General features: G+C 32.5%; 1 protein-coding gene across 16 annotated transcripts in view; it reads right to left on the bottom strand.

Moving 5' to 3' along the window:
- Nucleotides 1-23530, bottom strand: part of TRIQK (triple QxxK/R motif containing) — a 283919-nt gene that overhangs the window by 221252 nt on the left and 39137 nt on the right. For 13 of the 16 annotated variants that reach the window (XM_053208576.1, XM_053208577.1, XM_053208578.1 and 10 more), the window contains one exon: nucleotides 17469-17550. In XM_053208576.1, the coding sequence (XP_053064551.1) occupies nucleotides 17469-17550 (82 nt within the window). Of the gene's footprint in view, nucleotides 1-17468; nucleotides 17551-19340; nucleotides 19408-23530 lie in introns of all 16 variants that reach the window. The other 3 variants (XM_053208565.1, XM_053208568.1, XM_053208570.1) reach the window with 2 other exon arrangements.

Below are 23530 nucleotides of genomic sequence, written 5' to 3'. Positions count from 1 at the left end.
AACCATTTGACAAAATATAACAGCATTTGATGGCAAAAATCCCTAACAGTTTGGATATAGAAGGTACCTACCTCTACATAATAAAGGACATATGTGACAAATCTACAGCTAACATTATCCTTAAGGAAGAAAAATTTCAACTATTTCCTCTAAGATTAGGAATAAGACAAGGATGTCTATTATCACAACTCCTATTCAATATAGTAATGGAAGTCCTAGCTAGTGGACTTAGGGACAACAAAGAAATAAAAGACATTCAAGTCAGGAAAGGAAAAAGTAAAGCTCTATCTGTTTATAATATAATCTTATATATAGAATCAACAATTTCAGTAAAGTGGCAGGATACAAAATCAACATACAGAAATTAATTGGATTTCTTTTTTTTAAGTTTATTTATTTATTTTGAGAAAGACAGAGAGTGTGCACATGAGTGAGGGAGGGACTGAGAGAGAGGGAGAATAGAACAGAACAAAGAGCCCAAAATTAAATCTCAGTAGATATAGTCAACTAATATTCGACCATAATTGGAGGGAACCAAGAATACCCAATAGGGAAAGGATAGTTTCTTCAACAAATGGTGCTGGGAACACTGGAGAAACACATGCAGAACACACACACACACACACACACACACAAAGGGACACCTATCTTACTCTACTCACAAAAGTTTACTCAAAATGCATCAAAGACTTAAACATAAGACTTGATACTATAAAAGTCTCGAAGAAAATGTACGGAATATATTTGTCAGTATTGGCCTTGATGATGATTTTTTTTTTGACATGATACCAAAAGCACAAACAACAAAAGCAAAAATCCAACAAATGGGTCTACATTAAACTCAAAAGCTTCTACACAGCAAAAGAAACAAAATGAAATGACAAACTACAGGATGGGAGGAAAAATTTGCAAACCATATGTTGGGTAATAGGTTAACATCCAAAATATGTAAAGAACTCAGCCAACTTAATAACAAAAAAACAATCCACTAAAAAAAATGGGAAGAACTAAACAGAAAATTTTCCAAGAGGACATCAACATGGCCAACAGACACATGAAAAAATGTTCAACATCACTAATCATCAAGGAAATGCAAATAAAAATACCCTTGTGATATCACCTCATGCCTGTTAGAATGGTTATCACCAAAAAGACAAGAGAAAACAGGTGCTGGCAAGAATGTTGTGAAGGGAATTAAGAGTACACTCATCCAGATGAGCACTGAGTAATATATGGAGTTGCTGAATCACTATATTGTATACCTGAAACTAGTATAACACTGTATGTTAACTACACTGTTAATAACACTGTTGTAATAATAAGAAGAAGAAAAACCATGGTGAAAAGAAAGCTCTTATACATTGTTGGTGGGAACATAAATTGGTCCAACTACTATGAATAACAATATGGAGAGTTCTCAAAAATTAAAAATTGATATACCATAATGATCTAGAAATTCCACTTCTGGTTATATATGGAAGGGAAATGAAAACATGATTTCAATGACATACATGCATTCCCATGTTTATCAGAGCATTATTCACAATAACCAAGAAGTGAAAACAACCTGAATGCCCATCAGTGGATAAATGAATTAAAAAATGTGGTACATACACACAATGGAATATTGTTCATCTAGGAGGAAGAAAGATATCCTCCTATTTGCTACAACACTTATGGACCTTGAGCACATTATGCTCAACCAAATAAGTCAGATAGAGAAGACAAATACTGTATGATATCACTTATATGTGGACTCTAAACAAGTTAAACCTGTAAAAGAACCCAGTGAAATGGTAATTACCAGGGGATGGGTTGGGGAGAAGGAGAGGAGTGATGGTGTTTATGCGTACAAACTTGTAACAAGCAACAAATAAGCTACAGAGATGGAGTGCACAACATAGTGAATATAGACCAAAATATAATACCTTAAATATGTAATGAGATAAATTTTGCTACAGCAGCAATCATATTATAATATCTAAATGTATCAAAGTAATACATTGTATACCTTAAATGTATACAATGTTATATGTCAAATTTATTGAATTAAAAAAATAAAGTAAAGTAAATTTAAAATTAAAAAGTTCAAGGGCACCTGGTTGGCTCAATTAGTTAAGCATCTTATTCTTGTTTTGGCTCAGGTAATGATCTCATGGTTCATGAGAAGGAGCCCCATGTCGGGCTCTGCACTGATAGCACAGAGCCTGCTTGGGATCCTCTCTCCCTCTCCCTCTGTCCCTCCCTCACTTGCGTTCTCTCTATCTCTCTCTCAAAATAAATAAATAAACTTAAAAAAATTAAAAAGTTCAACTCCTGATAGTAGGTTCAGTGATCCAGAACAGACCCTATGTTCACTTGACAGTTTTGGCTCACATGATAGGCAGCATTTTCAGCTTGGTTCCCTGATATGTGCTGTGAGAGCTATTTTCAAAGTAAAGCTGAAGTAGAAATATTACTCCCCTTACTTACTAAAATGGTAAATCAAAGGAAATGTACATTCCTGAAGAAGTTTCAGAGATTGACTATATCATCAAAACTAAATATACAGTCACACTGATTATTTTCACAGACCTATTTATTTTCTCACTGTGGCTAATTGGTTTTGAGAAACGAACTGGGTACTATTAAATTCAAATTTATGGTAGAATTTTCTTACTGTTCTTACAAGCAGAACATAAAAATCCTTTACCCATGGTCACAAATAGCTAATTATTCTAGCCAGTGCATTTTTCTAGGTTCCAATCACAGATCCAAGAGACTATCTGCCTTTCCTGGAAGGGGACAGCAGTATACTTATAACCCTGCTTGAGAACTAGAACTGTCCGTCTCAGGGCCATGGTCTCATTCCAAAAGAATTTAACTGCCTCACTACTGCAAAATATATTACAGTGACAATGATATGATGTTAGCCTTGGAGAAGACATGACAAATGTCTGAGATGCTTCATTCAAATACATGCATAAGAGGGAGAAGAAAGAACATTCTGTTAAATACAGAAACTTGCACCTAAATCTGACTTGGGGAGATTCACTGATTTAGTGCATGTCAGGATTGTTTCCAGAAGAAAAGGCCAACTTGTCATACTTAACACTATATCTACCATTAAGAAAGGGACACAAGGGTGACTTACTGGCATTACTTGACAACATTCTTCTATGATCTATGATCCAAAATTCTTCTAGTAGGTACATATTGTAGAGAAACTCTTACACATAGGAACCAAAAAACAGACATGTCCAAAAATGTGCACAGAATGCTCAGAATAGCATTCGTAGAAAAAAAGAAACTAAGAATGTTCTAATATCAAAACCAAGAGAATAGACAGAAAACTGTTGGCATACATATACAATGGAATGCTATAAAGCATAAAACATGAGTAAACTATTATCAAAATTCATCAATAAAAATAAAACTCTAAAACATGATATTTAATAGAAGCAAATTACATAATAATAAAGAGTATGATTTCATTTATATAAAATTCAAAAATAAAGCAATATACTGTTTGACATATCTAGGGGGCATAAACAGACTTGTTACAAAATTAAGACAGTGCTTAATCTCTGAGGCTCAGAGAGTGTTAGTTACAATTGGAAAGGGGTATAAAGAGGGTTCTAAAGTACTGGTATACATCCAATTTTTAACCTGGATGATGGATACATGGTTGCTCATGCTGTTACCATGTTTTTTAAAACCTACACACATACATGTAGAGAACCTGAAAAGCTGCTAAGGTTTAGTAGAGCATGGGACAATAAAAGCTTCTCCAGTAGATTGCTGTGCAAGCTACTCTACCTCTTAGAGTTTATGACATGGCAGAATAAATGAAGGTTGAAGTGCTTTTAGCTGTGACATAGAAATAAGCCTTTAGCAGGTCACCCCCAAAAAGAAGTGGCAGTCTCTAGGGTTTTGGAACAATGCCATGCATCCTTCAGCAGGTAACAGCTGCTAAGAAACAACTCCTGGATTGCTACCAACCTCTGATGGAGACTGACTACCTGGTCATGAGACTCTGGGACCATCTGGCCAGAGCTACCAGTTATGAATTGGAGGTTATCTAATTCAACAAACCATAAAATTGGGTGTTCCATTATAGCAGTTAAAAAGATGTTTGTAGATGGCTCTTTATAACATGCTGACACCAGCTGGAAGTGGACTGTTATCCTTGGAGATAGCCCTAAAATACAACCTATGTTGGAAATCCTCCCAGTGGCCAAAGTTTGAGTAGTACATTTTGTTGTGCATTTTACCTAGAAAAAGAAGTAACTTAAGAAAAGGCATAATATTACTTTTCCTGAATTAGTTACTGAGACTGGCACCGGGTCAGTTTGGATTCTTCATGCCTATAGGTAAACAGACAACATGAAGAATCACAGTATCAGCTGGCATATTGGATGCTGGTTATCAAGAATAAAATGATTTGTTAATACATAGTGAAGGCCAAAAGAATTATTGAAAGATGTTAGGGAACTCCTGGGGTAATCCCTTGTACTATTATGACCAATAATAAAATTTCATGAAATTTCTATATAACTTTATAAATAGAGGAATCACCCAGAACCTTTGGGAATGAAGATTTGGGCTACCATTAAAGGTAAAGGACTAATCACAAGAAGATGCTTGCTAGGGACAAGATCCAGAAGGAATTTTGGAGGAGGGAAGTCATAAATAACAATGGCCAGAGCCAGCTAGAGAATGAGAATGGTAACCTGAACAGCCAGTTTCTCTGTAAGACTGGCATTATCAGAATTTTAAAGTATTTCTTCCTCTTCCTTGAGGCTGAATCACAATAAAAAATATGTCATTCAAGATCCTAGATTTCGAGAACAGTAGTCCCAGGCTTGGTTGGAAAGTGTGTGGATAGTTGTTGAAGATCTTTTTAGATCCTTTCAAGATTATTTCATTATAAAGGGCAGAAATCTGTCCTGAAACCATGTAAAACTAAGATGGGAGGGGGGGAAAGGAAGTGAAAAAGGGAGGGAAGAAGAGAAAGAAAGAGAAAGGGAGACAGCAAGAAACTGATTAATTGATTATTGACTTATTCCAGGAGATAAGAGAAGAAGGAGTTCAATTGGGATTGACATGAACTTCAGTCTTGACTCTGATGGACTTTGCCTTTCCACCACCAGTTTGTATTCCTTGTTTCACTCTAGAAACATGGCTATTGCATGCTCTGGTTCATATTCTAATAAAATGAAGAGCAAAGTGGAATGGATACTTTTCCCTGGGATCATTTTAATCATTCTTATACTTAAAAAAAAATGATCTATCAAGTTGCTTCCAATTACAGAAGAATAAGATTCACCTAATAATATATGTCTAGTTCCCAATTCCAGCAACTTTAACAAATCAAACTAGCCTGCCTCTGATTTCTCCTGTTAAATATAGATTGAAAATATATACTTGAAAATTCATGGTACATAATCAACAGAATTTCCTGCTCCAAGTCTTAAATGGGGATTATGAATATCAAGTAAAAGCGAAATCATAACTAAAAAGTAAACATTGATGCAAAATAATTTTCAAATTACACCTGGGCTTTTTGATAGCAAAAATGGTTCCACACATATTCATAATTTTTACTTATATATACTTTGCAGGCAATCTGTGTAGTGTCTGCTATTTTAAAACAGAATAATTTCAAAAGTCATTTTCAGTTACAATTTCTAATCAGTAGATATTACCTGTGTCAAAATTTCCTTTCTTATTCCGTACATTAAAATATATTTAACTCTAGCATGGGTGCCATTTCTATAAAGAATCACAAGTAGATACAAAAACATGTATTTAATAAAAACCACAAATATTTTGGCACCTTAATATTGTCATATACTATTCCTCACATTACACTAATTTAGAAAAGAATAGAATAATTTATATGCTCTATTTAATTCAACATAAAAACCTATTTTATGTCATGAATTATTTCATATTTAAAGAAATAGTTTTAACTATGCCACAGTTTTACCTAGAGTTTTCTTAGTTTAATGAAAGAATAGATTACTTAACTGCTTTTGGCTTTTTGCTTTTCAATTCCTTTACTTGAAGCCCAGAAACAAGGCTGTATCTTTGCCCTTTGTTGATATTGCTGTCTAAGCTCATTATCATGTGAATATCTGGTTATTGTTTTATAAATGTTCATTTTTCAGAAGCTTGCTGTTTTTTTTTCTCAACAGTCGGCATTACACTAGCCACACTCATTATCATCATGTGGCAGTACTGCTCTTCCTCTGCCTTTGCTACTTTAAAAATTAATGCACTGTTATTTTCTGAATACTGCATAAGCTGCTTATGAGTACATTATGCTATCAAGCAAGCACATGCAGAAAAGCTTCCTAAACTGTTATTCTTTCAATGAAAATACAGCTGGTTCTGCTTCAAAGGCACATCTTTTCACCTGCAAATGGACTTGCTCCTACACTTATTCCTCAATTCATTGTCTTTTATTTGTGTCTGGAAATCTTTAATTGCCTTTAATTAGAAAAAAGTAAATTCAGTGCTTTAATCTTGCAAATACATTCAATCATAATTCTGTCTGGGATGAATACCAAGTTCTATTCACTGTCTGATCTCTATAACAAAGATATATAATTTATTGTCCATTTATAGAGACCACATCAATTAAGATACAATAGAAAAGCAAAGAGATAAGAGTCAAAATATTTGAAAAGAAAAATTTGCAATCTAAATTTAATTACTCAAATGAATTATTGGAAGATGAGTTATTTACAGCATGCCAAAATACTGACAAATAATAAAATTTGTTAATCAAAGTAAAGACTTATATTTCCTTCAACAGTTTTACAATAATTTCTCATCAACTGATTCAAATACCTCCCCTCTTCCTCAAAAAGCAAAACACTGTTTGAAATTTTACTTTTCTCATCTTACCATATGATTACCATATGGTATTACCATACCACATTACTTGTATTACATATAAAAGAGCAATAAAATTTGGCATAAAAAATAATTTTCCTGCCATATGAACACAATTTTTAGTTACTATATTGTAAACTACAAATAACTGTGGAAAACTCATTACAAAAGCAAGGATCTATAGTCTTTCCTATGGAATCCTATAGTAAACTCCAGTAACTATCTCAGTAGACAATTGATCAGCATTTTAATAGCTGCAAAATGAATAAAATAAAAAAATGGCATCATCACAGGCAAAAAAAATAATTTAAATGTTAATCAAATTGTTTCAAAACTTATAAAACCAGCAACATAATAAAATACAGATAACAAATTAAAAAAATATATAGGTCCAGTGGATTATCATTGGTATAGTACAACTTTATATTTAGCCAGTCATACAAAATGATGTCATGTATTCTTTTAAAGAAAAAATAATAATGTATTATATATAAAAGTAAAAATTGCAGAAAGTAATTTTCTCAAAATTATTTAGGGATATTTGAGCTAAGCAGAGGAAACTAGTAAATTAATTCCCCCCAAAAATCCATGTAAACTTATTTTATAAAGGCAACTCAAACCAATACTTTTTAAGTACTTTGACAGAACAGCTTGACATTAATCATATATTGCAGAAGACCCCCCCCCCCCCCATCATTTAACATCACATTTAGTACTAAGAAACAAGTACTATGCTTTGGGTTGCTAGAAAGATAAACCAACAAGTTGCTCATAAGATATAAATTAATTTCTCAGAAAATCATATTAACAGCTTAGGTATGGAGAAGAAAGTAGTTGAGTAGAAGATATAAAGCATATCAATCTTATTTTGCACCTAGCCAAAACAAACAAACTTTTTTTTTTCTTTCTTCCCTTTTTATTTAAAGTAGCTTCTATGTGTTATGTTCCCTGGGGGATACAGAGATAGAATCAAAGGAAACCATCAAAAAATATCACAGGCAAGATAAAACACAAACTTTCAGAAAAATTAAATAACAGTATATTTCAGTAAGTTTCCAAGTGAGTTAAAGACACTCATTTCAAGAGAAATAAAACACTTAAGACTAATATGAACAGAGTGGATTAAACAAAAGGTATACAGAATTTAATTACCTTAGAATTAGGGAGATTTTTTAATTGATTACTATAATAAATATAAGTACCTTCTATCATTAGAGGTGATCATCAGGGATGCAAAAAGTATGTATGTATGTATATATACTTAAAACAAGGAAGAAAGAAAATGGTAGGTGTTATCAGCCAAGTAAAATGTTTGAAGGACTTCCAGTTTTGAAAATAGGGTAGACAAAGCTGAGGTGGACACTTCTCTTACATAAATACATAGAAACAGTAGTAAAAAGCCCATCGTGTAAAGCTACAGATGTTGAAGGTATACATATTTACATACACATATACATATATTTATGATAATAAAAGTAAAAATGGAAATGTTCAAATGGAAGACAAAGGTAAAACTCAAAGCAAAACAGGCAGTTCTACTAGCTGATATCCTTTAATAGCCTTGGGTGGGGAGGTAGGGGGTGATGTATAGTGCCTGGTTTTAGATGTCAGGAGGACTGGAAATTGGCTTTTAAGTCATAGGCATGTACAGTACTACTGGAAGAAAAGAGCTGAAACTGAAATACATGGATAAAGTTGAGGTCCTCAAAAGATTAACCAAACCATACAAAAAAGACAGAAAAATAACCCATTGTATTTGGGGAAATAGCAAGGATCGTTTCTGTCTCCTTTAAGTTCTGGGTGTGGAGAAAAGATGTGTCACCTGTGAGAAATACAAATCCTAACCCTATCAGTCCCAAAAAAGAAGGTGTGAGGTCCAAATTGCAGGAATCTTAGGCCAAAAAATAAGTCTAGAATAACTGTCCCAATTAAACACTATTCTGTGAGAATATTTCACAATTCAGACTGCTGGAACTCTCACAGAGGAAGAAAACAGAAACAAAAGCAAATGACCCTCTACTGAAGATGAATACACAACACACACACACATACACACACAAGAGGGCAGGGAAGACATAAAGCATAAAATGGTTGAAAAAATGAAAGAAAAAGAAAATAGCATGAGGTACAATAAACCAATATAATAAATGGGAAAGTTGGTACCATAAGAAGGAATAGTGGAAGAATCTTAAAGAATATGTAAAATTGTTGTTTAAAATAATAAAAGAGAAAAGGCAAAGAAATGGAACAAAAAAGAATGAGTTTTTAAATGATCAAATGGATCTTTTATACATGATAAAAAGGTTGCTGAAATTATATATCCATGGATGCAAGTTAGACATACTAGTAAATAAATGATTGAGAAAGAAAAATAACTTGTAAGCCCTAATCAAAGGTAAGATAAATCTGAGAAATGACAAACACAAAATAGGATAGAAATTTAAAGAGAGAGAAAATATAACAGTGATTTTTAAGAGATATGGATATTGTAAATGAACACTCAATTTATATATAGTAACTCTCGAAGGAGAAATTAGAGAGAAGAGGGGAAAGCCATTACTCAAAAGACAAAAAAAAATCAGACTGAAATCCTTCTAGGACTTAAGAAAGACAAAAATCCTTAGGATGAAGCAGCACACCAAATCCTAAGTCTTTTTTTTATTTTTACCAAATAAAAGTAAGTATTTGCATTAAATTAGAGCTGAAAAACATTTAAGATAACAAGAAAAATCTTAAACACAGGAATGAAAACTATACCTAAAATTTGACTATTGTAACACTTCTCATCAGAAACACCAGAAACAGAAAATGAATAAAACAATATTGTTTAAAGTTCTGAGCAGATACAAATATCATCCTAAAATTACATACCCAGCTAAACTATAATTCCAGTATGAGTACAATGTAGCAATACTGCCTTATAAACAGAGACTGAGAAATTTTTGTCACTAATAGATATTTGCATGAAGGCAAAAATAACTTCACCAGAAGGCAGATGTGAAATACAAAAAGTAACAACAGCCAACATAAAGTTAGATCCAAGTAATTATTGGTAATTAAAACTAAAAATAATAGCTGTAATAATTGAGTTTGTGCTGTTAAAAATGAGAGAAATAAAGTAATACACACAATAACATGAACAACAGGAAGGAGTAATCATATAGAGTTAAAAATCTTTACATAGTTTTGGATAAATAAAGACATTAATAGACTTTAGTTTTCATTAAGTCAAATATATCACAAATATAATCTGAGGAAGTCAAGAAGAGGAAGAAGAAGATGAAGAAGATGAAGACAAAGAGAAAGGAGAAAGAGAAGGGAAGGAAGGAAGGAAGAAGAGAGACAGAGAGAAATGAAATGTAAATCTTTCAAAATTTGAACAATGAAAAAAAGTCCAAATTTTTTCAGGAAAGCTGTTAGGGTAGAGACCATCAAAGAAAAACCACAAGTAAAATTATGAAATAAAATTCTAGATTTTATCTAGATTTTTCATTCATAGTAAATGATACAGAATTTTTCTGTATCTAGATTTTTCATTCATAGTAAATGATACAGAATTAAATTTGCTTGTTCAAAAACAAAGATTCTTAGACTATATCAAAAACATAAAACAATGTTAAAGTTGAGACAAAAGTAAAGCAGTAGGAAAAAAATACCAGAACACTAAGCAAAAGAAAGGCATTTACCAATATTAATGTGAGACAAAAGACTCTAAGAAAAACCTTAAATGCATGTTTATAAATAAAAAGGCCATTATTTAATAAAAAAGAGAAATTACTAGAAATATATACAAATTTAGAAATGCTATGCAATAAAAACAGCCTCAAAATATACAAAGCAAAAACCAATAGAATTACAGACAATTAAGATCTCCATAGTCTTAGTGAAGATATTTTAATTCTCCTTCCTCACAGAAAGACAGCTCAAACATTCATTTGAACACCACAATTAACTTAAGCAGTAGTACATCCTAATGTTAGAGAATACCTTTTTCTTTCAAGCACATAATGTTTATGAAATTGACCACATATTATGCAACAGAGAAAAGCTTAATATCAGAAACTGATATCACCCTGAAAGTCTTTGAACAAAAAATAATAAGTTTAAGAATCAATTAAAAATACATAAATGTATAAATATATATGAAATACATAAGTATATGAAATATATATGAGCTCAGAAAGCTCTAAATAATGTAATGATACCAATAATGCAATGAAAAAATCTAATTCATTAAATGAATACATTATTTTAAAAAGTTTAAAAAACAAATAGCAAAGCATTCAACTCAATTACAAAAGAAAGAGAGGACGAATAGCAATGAAGGAAATTATAAACAGTAAAATTATGGACAAAGGAATAATAGAATCTATAGTAATAAAAGTTAATTCTTTAAAACATAAAAAAATTCAACATCACAGTTAATATTCATAAAAAGATAAAGTTAAATAACATCAATTAAAAATAGAAACTATGATAGATATTTTAAAAATATTCTTAAAAAATTTTTTACCGTTTATTTTATTTTTGAGACAGAGAGAGACACAGCATGAGCGGGGGAAGGACAGAGAGAGAGAGATGCAGAATCTGAAGCAGGGTCCAGGCTCTGAGCTGTCAGCACAGGGCTCGATGTGGGGCTCTAACCCACAGTGAGATCATGACCTGAGCCAAAGTCAGACATACAACTGACTGAGCCACCCAGGAGCTCCTATACTTAAAAAATATTTTTAAAATTTATGCCCAACTATTTATGAATATATTTGAAATTCTTTTATTCAACTTTACCACTGAATGTAAGTTATCCAGAGTGGCTCAAAACTATAGATCTATTAATAGATCTATTTTATCTATTGATAAAAAAAAGAAGAGAGAAAGTAGCTAGAAATCTATTCAAATAAAAAGCCTCAGACAGGGATTTTGGTAGGGTGTTGCATAAACAATCTAGAAGGTTTTATTTCTAAATTTGTATAACCTATCCCAGAGGATATAAGAAGTATATTTCTCCAATTCATTATAGAAATCTTGTATGACTTTCAACCTAAAACTAAATAAAGTTGGTAAGAGAATGGAGAGACATATGCCAATTACATTCATAAAAAAGGATGTTTAGAAAAATCATAAATTACCAGTAAACTGAAATCAATTGTGTATTTTTAAAAATAAAAACAAAGTAAGCAATGTAAAGATAGTTTAGAAAAATCTATTCATATAATTTAGCAAAATATCAAATAATATTCCTCTAATAGAAAAAAATCTTCAATAAAATTCATTACTTTCATATATTCATACTTCATTACTTTAAAAAAGGAAAAAAAAATCTCTTAGTAAACTAAGAACAAAGGAGAATTTCCTTAGCTCAATGACAAGTATGTACCAAAAACCTAGAACTAACATCAAACATAATGGCAAAATGAAAACGAAGTATTTTCTTCAAAGTTAGGAATAGAATAAGAATATCTCTATTTCCACTTGAATATTTTCTAGTCACAATAATAGCAAAAAATTGAAGTACATGTCACTTCTGTTTAACTCAAAAAATTCAATAACTTTATAAAGAAAATGATGAAAATTTATTGAATATATCGACTATACGTTATTTAAAAGGATAAAATTGATATGAATTTCATGTGTAAAGACATAAATTCTTCCCAAAATAATATATAAATCAATATAATTCCAATTTGGCCATCAGTGGCCTTTTTCATGACTATGTAAAGTTAATTTTAAAATTCACCTAAGAGGATAAAGAACAAAAAATAATTGAGACAAGTTTGAGGAGAGGCCTTGTTCTACCATTTGCCAAGACTTATCATAAAGCTGTAGCATTAAACAAGTAAAGTATTTCCAAAACAACAAGCAAGTTTAATAATGGAAAAATTATTATCTAGAAGATTATTATCAGTATATATAAAGAACTCAATACTATAAGATAAAAATAACTCAATAGTATTTCATTCAACTTTATCACAAAATTCATTCAAGAAACTATATGTGTGTGTGTGTGTGTGTGTGTGTGTGTGTGTGTGTGTGTGTGTGTGTATTAACAGATGGAAGGAAGGAAGGAAGGAAGGAAGGAAGGAAGGAAGGAAGGAAGGGGCAATTAAAAGTCCACTCACCAAAAAAAGGAAGAAAACAAGAAGGAAGGAAGGAAGGAAGGAAGGAAGGAAGGAAGGAAGGAAGGAAGGAAGGAAGGAAAGAAGGAAGGAAGGAAGGAAAGGAAGGAAGGTAGGAAGGAAGGAAGGAAGGAAGGAAGGAAGGAAGGAAGGAAGGAAGGAAGGAAGGAAAAAAGGAAGGAAGAAAGAAATGAAGGAAGGAAGGAAGGAAAAGAAAGGAAGAGAGGAAATAGGAGCAGCAAAATATTCACAAAGAGAGAAATCAAAAGATCAATAAGTACAAGAAACGATTAACCTCAGCAAGTAACACAATGAAAACTAAAAAGAATGAATACAATTTCATGTGTGTGAGATTGGCAAACATTTTAAGTCTCCTGGTAACAAAAAGATATGGAGAAATAGACAACACTTTACTTTGCTTATAGGCCTATAAAATGGTACAGCAACTTTGGAGAGCAATTTAGCAGTTAAAAATGCACATATCCTGTTACACAGAATAAAATTTCTGGTATTTGCCCAAAAGGAGAGAAGAAGAAAACTGGAGTAATATTTTGGGGAAACAATGGCTAACAATTTTCTAGAACATATTAAAGAAATGAATCTATAATATCATATGCCAATAAGAAAATAGAGATTTACAAGTAAATTAGTTGTATTTTTATAATTTACCTAGCACATAAATATTATTTTGCCTGATATACTTAATAACATATATTTAGAAAATATCTTAATTATGTTAATGTGGGGTTTTTTGTTTATTTATTTATTTTTGAGAGAGACAGAGACAGAGTGTGTGGGGGAGGGGCAGAGAGGGGGAGGTGAGAGAATCCCAAGCAGGCTCCACACTGCCAGCACAGCATGGACCCCGATTTGGGGCTCAAACTCACGAAACTGCGAGACCATAACCTGAGCCAAAACCAAGAGTTGGATGCTTAACCAACTGAGCCACCCAGGCACACCTGTTAAAGCAATTTTTAAAATTCTCTTCCCATTTTGAAATAACTTATCTCTAGAATAATGCATGTGACATTAGGCAATCTTAGTACCTAATTTTACAATATTATATCTGAAGAAATGATAATACCTAAACTATTTCCCCTTTTAGTCAGCAATATTTCAGAATATTCAGTTTTTATTAGGTTTATTACCTTAAAAGCAAGAAGTTTATTTCATCTCAGTTCACTACACATTTCAAGATCATGCTACAGTAATTAAAACCCTGTCCATTTAATGTGAAGATTCAGTATCTGTAAGGTGTTTCCAGTCACAATGCCAGTCCATTTGATTCTTACCTGAGCAAAGACTATTTAAAGAAAGCTTTTATCAAAGCCATTAATCACTATCATTTAGTACATAATTCAAAAGATAAAACTTTTAGCAGAAGATAAATATTAAGCAGTGATACTAAAACCATCACTCAAACAACAGCACTGGTATTGCCAAACACCATTACTGAGTGACCATACAAAAATTATATAAATGAGATTTAGTAATAAGAGAACACTGAAAATACATAATGCCGCTATTCTTTGCGAATGCTCGTTAACTGGTAATTAAATTAGCTTACTGATAACTTTAATAGTTACAAAATTCAATGTTAAAAAAAACTACTATAATACTCATTTGATTTGTTATTGATACTTGTTTTCTTACCACCAATACTGAAATATTGGATAATTTTAGCTGCTTGATTCCCTTCTCACATTTTTGATAGGATGTGGGAAACATTTGCATAGCACTCCATTTAAGGGGGGACAGTGCCAGTGATAGATTTATCATCATTAGTATGAGCTCAGGCTTATGGTACTTTCTAACTCTGATACAGAAAATTAGAAAATCCTTCCTTGAGAAAATCCTTGAATGAGTCAATCTTTTTTTTTAATTACTTAATCTTAACTAATTGGTTTATATTAATTAGTCAATATCTCTTCTATTTCATTTTTGTCTTTACAAAAAAACTTATATATATTATAATATCCTGTACTATATGTTTGAGAATCTGAAGACTGCAGAGCATTATCCTTAAAAAGAGTGAACAAAAGTATACCCTCACTACTTGTGTTTGATTATGATTACTGTATTTCCAAAGTACACACAGGATAATTCATATCCATGCACCAGTCTGGGTTTACAAACCAGTCTAACACTTCTCATGGATCTCCCAAGAACCTGGTGAGACAGTTGGGTCTTGTGTAGCTTATACTTTCAAGAGAAAGTTACACAGGAAAGAGAACTTTGTGTGGGAATATAATACACACGCAGCACCCTCTGAACAATTTAGTGTAAGAACAGGCTGAGGCCTCACAATTATATTACTGTATCTCATTCTTCCTTGGCTCTAATAAATATGAGTAGAATTAAATAAAACAAAAGATATGCCATGTTCATAAAACAGAAGACTTTGAATTTTTAACGTCTATTTTCCAAAATTGATCCTTAAATAAAATTCAATTTCAGTAAAAGCCTTAGAAGGCCTTTTTTTTTTTTAGTAGAAAAAATTCATCTATGGTGATAGAAATCAAAACAGTAGTTGCATATGGAAGTGGGTAGAGAATGACTGGAAGCAGATCTGAAGAAATACCTGAGAAAATGGAAATGTTTTTATTAAAATTGGCATTTCTAGTTACATGAGTATATACACTTGTCAAAATTCTAAGAATTGTATATTTAAGAGTTTGTGAATTGATCCACTATATAGTTACTCTTTATGTGGTTAGCACATCCCATTTGATCAGACTTCAATCTGATAAGTTAGTCCTTCTTTTTAAACACATAAATAACATAACAACCCACACGATTTATTAACATCCTAAAAGTGAAGAATTAATGTAGTTAGAAATACTGTTTTTTAATTTGCTTTTATCTATCAGTTAGATGAGTTAGATCATTTCACAGGGCTCTTTAAAAAAAAAAATTAATGTTTATTTATTTTTTAAAGACAGAGAGAGAGAGAGACAGAGAGACTGACCACAAGCCAGAGAGGGACAGAGAGAGAGGGAGACACAGAATCCAAAGCAGGCTCCAGGCTCTGAGTTGTCAGCACAGTGCCTGACATGGGGCTCAAACCCACAAACCGTGAGATCATGACCTGAGCCAAAGTCAGATGCTTAACCAACTGAGCCACCCAGGCGCCCCTCACAAGACTCTTTTGATTTCAGTTTTTATTGTAATAGTTGTTTTTTTTGTTATTTTTGTCTATTTAGATTTCCTCTTTCATGAATTGCCTCTTCATGTTTTGTACCCATTTTACTATTGGTTTCCAAAGTACTTTATTTATTTATAGTAGGGCTTTATTTTTCTACATATAAATTCTTCATTGGTTATATATATTCTAAATATTCTTTTCATTTTGCATCTCTTTTGTTTTATAGAAATATCTTTATGGGGTATACCTTATATATCACATTTATGAAATAGGTATTTGCTCTTTTGGTATGAATAATTTCAAATTATTTTCTGACTTCTCTTTGAACTTCTCTGTTTATCCTTCAGTTATTTAGAAGGGGTTTTCATTAATTATTACTTTTTTTATTTCCAAAGAAGTTGGAATGGGTGGGAATGAGTAGGAACATGCAAAAAGAAAAAGTGCAAGATGGGAGTTTGTTTCCAAATTATTTCTAATTTACTACACTTTGTTCAAAGTTCTAGTTGTAGGATACTGATTCTTGAAAATTGAGTGGACTCTGTGACTTCATATGTAGGTAATTTTTTATAAATACTTCATGTAATCTTGAAAAGAATGGGTAGAAAATCTTGCACTTAGAGCACAGTCTAAAACAGATAAACTTTCTGTTATTATTTTTAAGTTGATGAGTGGACTTTTCTCTAGTCCACCATTTTATTAAGGTAAAATTTTAAAGAAGAATTTCAAGCTTATCAAATTACTGCCATTCAGTCAACAAAATTAAAAATTTTCAGATGGATAAAAATAAATGCTTTAATAGATGATAATGTTAAAAATAAATACTGGGGCGCCTGGGTGGCTCAGTCGGTAAAGTGTCTGACTTCGGCTCAGGTCATGATCTCACGGTTTGTGGGTTCGAGCCCCACGTCCGACGCTGTGCTGACAGTTCAGAGCCTGGAGCCTGCTTCAGATTCTGTGTGTGTCTCTCTCTGTCCCTCCCATGCTCATGCTCTGTCTCTCTCTGTCTCTCAATAATAAATAAACAATAAAAAAAATTTACTATATAAGAGCATCCACCCTTAAGAATAATAATACAATGTACTTTTGCTTTTATTAAATTAGTAAAAATTATAAGAGCTTAGAAAAATCACAAGTACACAAAGTGTATTTCTTCACTGGTAAGCAGGACTGCACTTATTTTTTGCTCTTTAAAAACTATATGGTCCTTCATTATTCATATTCTGTGTATCATATGTATTAGGGAAAAGTTATTTTCTTAATATCACACATAATTGATTTTTTCTTTATCTTAATTCACAGGAATGTATCAAAGGGAATTCAGTGCTTACCAATTTGCTTTCTGTACTGATCAACAGGAAGTTTTACAGTGGAGGCATCTTTTCTACCCATCTTTGATCTCCAAAATGCCTGCTGCAAAGAAAGAAAATAATTATGATGAAGTCCTAAAAAATCAAAAGGACTATCTACAAACTTCAGGAATAATTTATTCCATAAAACTCAGTTTTAAAGCAATGGGTAAAAATGTCTTTGACTTATTCCCTTTAGATATCAATAAAGAACACAAAAATCTTCCAAATAAATTATCAAGGATACAATTGCTGGTAATTAAATTTCCCAATTATTTGTTCTCAGTAACATTCATTTTTATCAAGTACTATCAATACTCAATTAAACCAAACTATTAGAGAGTATTATCTGTAAATGTGAAAATCAGGTACTGTTCATTCAGATAGGTGGGGGTTGTAGGCATGCTATTGGCAGAATGTTTCTTTCCAATTATCTACCATGTTACAAAATAAAAACTAATATTTGAATCTCAGACACTTTACATTTTGTTTTAAAAAGCATGACACAGTTAACAAAAGTGCCTAAATTTGAGTTCTAGTGCTGTCTCTCCTTCTGAAAACAGTATAAACTACTACCATTTACTAATATTCTTACGCTTACTACATTATATGCACTGTTTGATTTAATCCACAACACAACATTCAAACCTTATTATATAGATATATATAGAATTTAAGAAACAAAACAGATGATTAAAGAGGGGGTGACAAGAAAGAGAGGCTTTTAACTATAGAGAACAAAGCGATGGTTACTAGAAGGCGGGTGAGTGGGAGGATGAGCAGAATAGGTGATAGCGATTAAAGAGTGCACTTGTGATGAGCACCGGGTGTTGTATTAAAGTGCCAAAATCACTAAAATGCAGATCTGAAACTAATATTACACTGCTAACTAGATTTAAATGAAAACTTAAAAAAATATGTATGTGGCACAGATTACAACCTACTCACCAAAATCCAAATTCTCCTTTGTCTTCCTGGCACAGAGTTAAACTATATTTCCTAGCCTCACTTCAAATATATAATTGAGTAATTGCCAACAGAATATGAATGGAAGTACTATGTGTCACTCCTAAACCCGAAGGTTAAAAATCTCCTTTGTCGACAGCTGCATTATCTTTCCCCTTCCAATTGGCTGGAATGTAAATTATCCCCCAACAAACCTTAAGGGTACATATTAAGAACATAGTACTTTGGTCAGCCTGTGGTAGAAGAGGATACTCTCTCTGACTTGTTTACCATCATAATACTCTACTGAAAGAGGAATGAAATTCTATTGTGATTGAGAATTTATATATGTTGGTGAAGTCTATTTATTACAGACTTAATTGTTCCCTGAATGATGCCTGGAAATTGCTCCTCGCTGTTTCTAATAAGGAACTACAAAATACAGATGCGGTCAGACAAGAACTGGTCAATTCATAAGCAAAAATATAAAATGATAACGAGCTTGGTAATTTGGGGAATAACAATGTTGAAAAAGCCAAATTCTTCTAAAAGCCAAATGGCAAGAAATAAAAGTGAGAAGGGCTTTGAAGAATAAAGGCCCATTAAGACTTCTCAGTTAGGGGCACCTGTGTGGCTCAGTCGGTTGAGCTTCTGACACCGGCTCAGGTCATGATCTCGCAGTTTGTGGGTTCGAGCCCACGTTGGGCTCTGTGCTGACAGCTCAGAGCCTGGAGCCTGCTTCGGATTCTGTGTCTCCTTCTCTCTCTGCCCCTCCCCCACTTGTGCTCTGTCTCTCTCTGTCTCTCAAAAATAAACAAATGTAAAAAAAAAAAAGGACTTCTCACTTAAAAAACAAGACAGAAAGAGAGAGAGAGAGAGAGAGAGCCGATTGGGATGTTCCCCTCTCACCTGAACCTATTGTTTCAGATCACAGAGGCAGCCAGTATTTGGGTAGAAACAGAGAAGTGCAGGGGTTCTGTAACATAGAAAATAAGCAGATGTCTGGAAAAGAAATTGCAGTGTCACATGGAATTAACTAGAAATGGTAAGAAGGTTACTAAAATCTGAGGGAATTACATTTACAAGGAAACCAACTTTGTCTAAAAAAGGTATGTGAATGAAAATCAATTCTTGGACTTCCAAACTTAAACCAACAGATTGCAGCCCCCAAGGAAGGCAAATTCTAGATTTGTAACATCCTCTTCATATGTGACCTGGAAGGAGAACCATCCAGAAGGGAGAGCCATAGAAAAAATGGGCAAGGGAACTTCTCTAAAAGGACCATAATTAGGATCCAAGCAAGAAATTTCTGTCGGGACAATGGACCTTCTCAGTGGCCTCATGCACCCTTGTGCACAGCAGGTTTCATGGTCATGCTGGGTCAGTGATTGCTGTGTTTCTCACCCTTCCCATTCTTCCCTTTCTAAATGGGAGTGATTATAGGAGATATGAAGCAGTTATCCTCTGCTTTGCCATTAGGAAAATTTGATAGTCAGTAAACTTCAAGGAACCACCTTCCAACCTAAGAGGGAGAACTGTGCACTGGCTTGATCCTTGACTCTGTGCGGATACAGTAAGTGGGAAACGTTAAGATCAACCTACTAAAGAGGCAGGAAAGAGGATGTGCATGGCTATTTCACAACCAGAAAGGTGGACTATAGGAAAAATTGCTGGCTGCTTACTAAAATATATGTATACCTTTGTTTTTGCTTTGTTTTTGTTTTTGATTTTTCCCCTGAGCTCACTTGACAATTTTCCTTTTGCTGCTAGCTATGGGCATGTGACTGAGTTTCAGCCAACAAAAAAAATAGATAAATTAGAGTTTTCTACTTCTAGAACTAACCTATAAAAATTTTCCATGTGTTCTCATTCACCTGGCTGAAATGGAGACGGCCCCCAGGGTGCTACTGGAAATAATCTGATGAAGATGACAGAGCCTATGACATCCTGGATCCTGAATGACTGGCATGAAGGAAAGCTACTCAAGTAACTTATTTTCTTCTTTCACACTGCTGTGACAACAGGAATCATTGCAGCATTTGAGCCTCTATACATTTTATATTTGTTTGTTACAGTAGGTAGTATCATCCTAACTAAAACAAGTATGTATAGATGTCTTCACATAAATTATTAAACTGTAATTTTCCTAAAGAGCATTAGTACGGTTCTCAAATGCCAAATGCCTTTGAAATCTGTTCATATCAAACTGTATTGTTTATTTATATTTATGGTCACACTGAACAATCGTAACAGTGGTCCATAACACAGTAAAAGGCATCCCCAAATTAATAATTACCACTTATGTGTAAAAACATAAATTCAGTTAAAAAATATTTTTCTATCCATAATAATCTTCATATTTAATATTATGGTAATATTTAGGAATGTGCAAGGTAAGACAAAAAGTCAAATAAATAAAGTCTTCACTTCTCATACACCATGTGGTTTAACTTTAAAATTTCAGAACTAAAACCAAGACATCACCTAATCCTATATTCTCATTTGTGATTATTCAGAACTTTAATACAAGCATCATAAAAAATATCAATAGATATATTATAATTTATTCATATAGCAACCATTTGCATAGTATTTTGCATTTATTAATTGCAAGGAGGAGTCAAGTTATTTTAATCTTGATTATGTGGGGCTAGAAAAAATATCACTCCATTTTAGGAGAGAAGTTAGTTTAAATAAATACATACACGATGCATTATTACCCCTTCAATTTAGTTTTGTCTGTTGCCTTCATGGAATAGCTTAAATTTTAAAAAGCAAATTACTAAGCCTAGCTACCCAAATGGTCACTCACTATGCTTCCCTTAATTCCTTCCTGGTCATTTAAACCAACATCCTAACAGAGATAACACTTTAGAGGCCAGCATTTTATTCATTCCTTACCTGTAGAAAATAAAAAAAGTAAGGGATCCATAAAGAAAATCTACCCACCAAAGTAAATTAGATTTTACTTTTTTTAAATTGTACTTTAAATAAACAAAGCGATACCAAAATATTTTTGGTGATACCCTATATTTTTATAAAGGCTTATACTCTGTGAATAGATACATTTTACGTTTATATAACCTATGAATATAAAAACTTTAAAAGAATTTCAACCTAAGAGATACAATAGAGAGGAGCTAGTTTGATTTTTGTTCCTAATTTTTGTTCCTAATTATTTTAGTGACTGATAATCCTTAACCAAAATTTCAAAAATTAAACCTTTATTCTTTGAAATCATTCCATTCTTTACGTATTCTATTCTATTCTTTAAGCAAAATAAAATTTTATCAAATGTTGAAACAAACAAAAAAGGCCTAGAGAACACACACACGCACAAATGCCCTACATTTATTAGCTGTGACAAACACAAGAAGGTAGAAAAGTATTTTCTTTTCTAATAAACACATTGAGGCTATTCTAAATGATGTAAAGAGATACCCATTCATGTGTATGGTGCAAACTGTCAATGCCTCAGACATCTAGAACCTCTAAAACGTTCTGACTTTTCTTTGTTCTTCAAAGCCTTGCAGCAATCATCATTCATTTCTATTGCTTTGATGGTTAGATAGCAAACTCCCAAGAAATCCAGGGAGACATGAGCACACAGAGCTGCAATTTCTAATAAGACAGCTATTTGCATACAAGATCAGCCACAATTTAAAATGTGTTGTGATAGATGCGGAAAGGGAATAACAGATTTATATTAGCATGTACAATACCGAGATTGTTTTCACAATTTAATTCCTTGGAGATTACATCTCATCACCTTCTTTTATAAAGAACACCACATTCCCTGAGGAACTAACTTGCTCTGAGACCCAGCTAAACTAAAATATGGATTAATAAGATAATATTTATTATTTATGAGTTTTGCTGTAGGAATGATTTCAGATTAAATCATCAGAGAAGTTTTTAACATTCTTGAAACTTGATAACACATACTTAAGGAAGAAAAATGCTAATTTTATTTAATACCTAAATTGCATATTAAAATATTTCATAATTAATTTGTATTTAATTAAAACTTTACACTCTTCAGGACTTCTCAGATTAAAGAGAGTGTTTTTGTTTTTCATATCCTTTCTTAACCTGAATTTTACACAGCAATTTGCCACACGTATTTTTAAGTACAATATGTGACCTTTAAAAACAAACAAAGGTAGTGCAATATTCTATCGCATTCCAACAAAGTTATTTTATTGCTCATTTATACCTTTTTTATGAAATCCAGAAAGAACGAGTAAAGAAATAAGGAACCTGAAACCTTCACATATGTCTCTGCTTCCAGAAAGAGCATTCATTCCAGACTGTGACATTTAAATACAGATCAAAACACAGGTTATTAAAAAAATTCAACCCATGACCACAGAAAAAATAATAATCTCAGTTTTTAAGGCTAAAAGACCCTTACTTAAAAAAAAATCTTACTTAAGTATGACACTATAAATAGTCATAAAAGATGTTTAGTTATGGCTGAGTCAGAATTGGGAACCAATCATGAAAATACAATCTTATGCCAGATGTTGGGATGAACAAAGTAGTAAATAAAGAATGCATTTGTCCTCATCTGGTGCATTCATTATTTCCAGAGTGATGTTTTAAAAATTCAAAGCTGATTACATAAGTAACATTTAAGTTATCCAAATAATAACCCATTTCCCATATAAAGCAAAAACATTTAAAAACCATCAATAACCCAAGTTGTCATGTGTTCCTTACCCATGTTCTGGTGCACTATCAAACTCAGCTTTTAGTTCCATGATTTTGACAAGCTCATTCACATTTTCATGAATTTACCCATGCTCTGAAATGTACTTTAAATGTTACTCCCATATTCCCCCACTTGTGGAATCTATGTTTTATTATTTCAAGCAAGGGCACGTAATTCAGATCTCTAGAGAGAATTCTCCACGCTTAAAGACATGAAAAAAAAAAAAAAGGTCATTTGGGAGACTATCAAAGTGTGACACAGCATCCAAGCAGACAATGTATACTTTGACCTAAATGTAATACTGAGATAATTTATTGTAAGCAGGAATAAATTCCTACTATGTAAAACTAAAGAACTAATCAGTGGTCTTCCTAATGTTTTCAGA

This window comes from Acinonyx jubatus, chromosome F2 (assembly GCF_027475565.1).
Source record: "Acinonyx jubatus isolate Ajub_Pintada_27869175 chromosome F2, VMU_Ajub_asm_v1.0, whole genome shotgun sequence".
Taxonomy (NCBI): domain Eukaryota; kingdom Metazoa; phylum Chordata; class Mammalia; order Carnivora; family Felidae; genus Acinonyx; species Acinonyx jubatus.
This window is presented reverse-complemented; position numbering and strand designations above follow the sequence as displayed.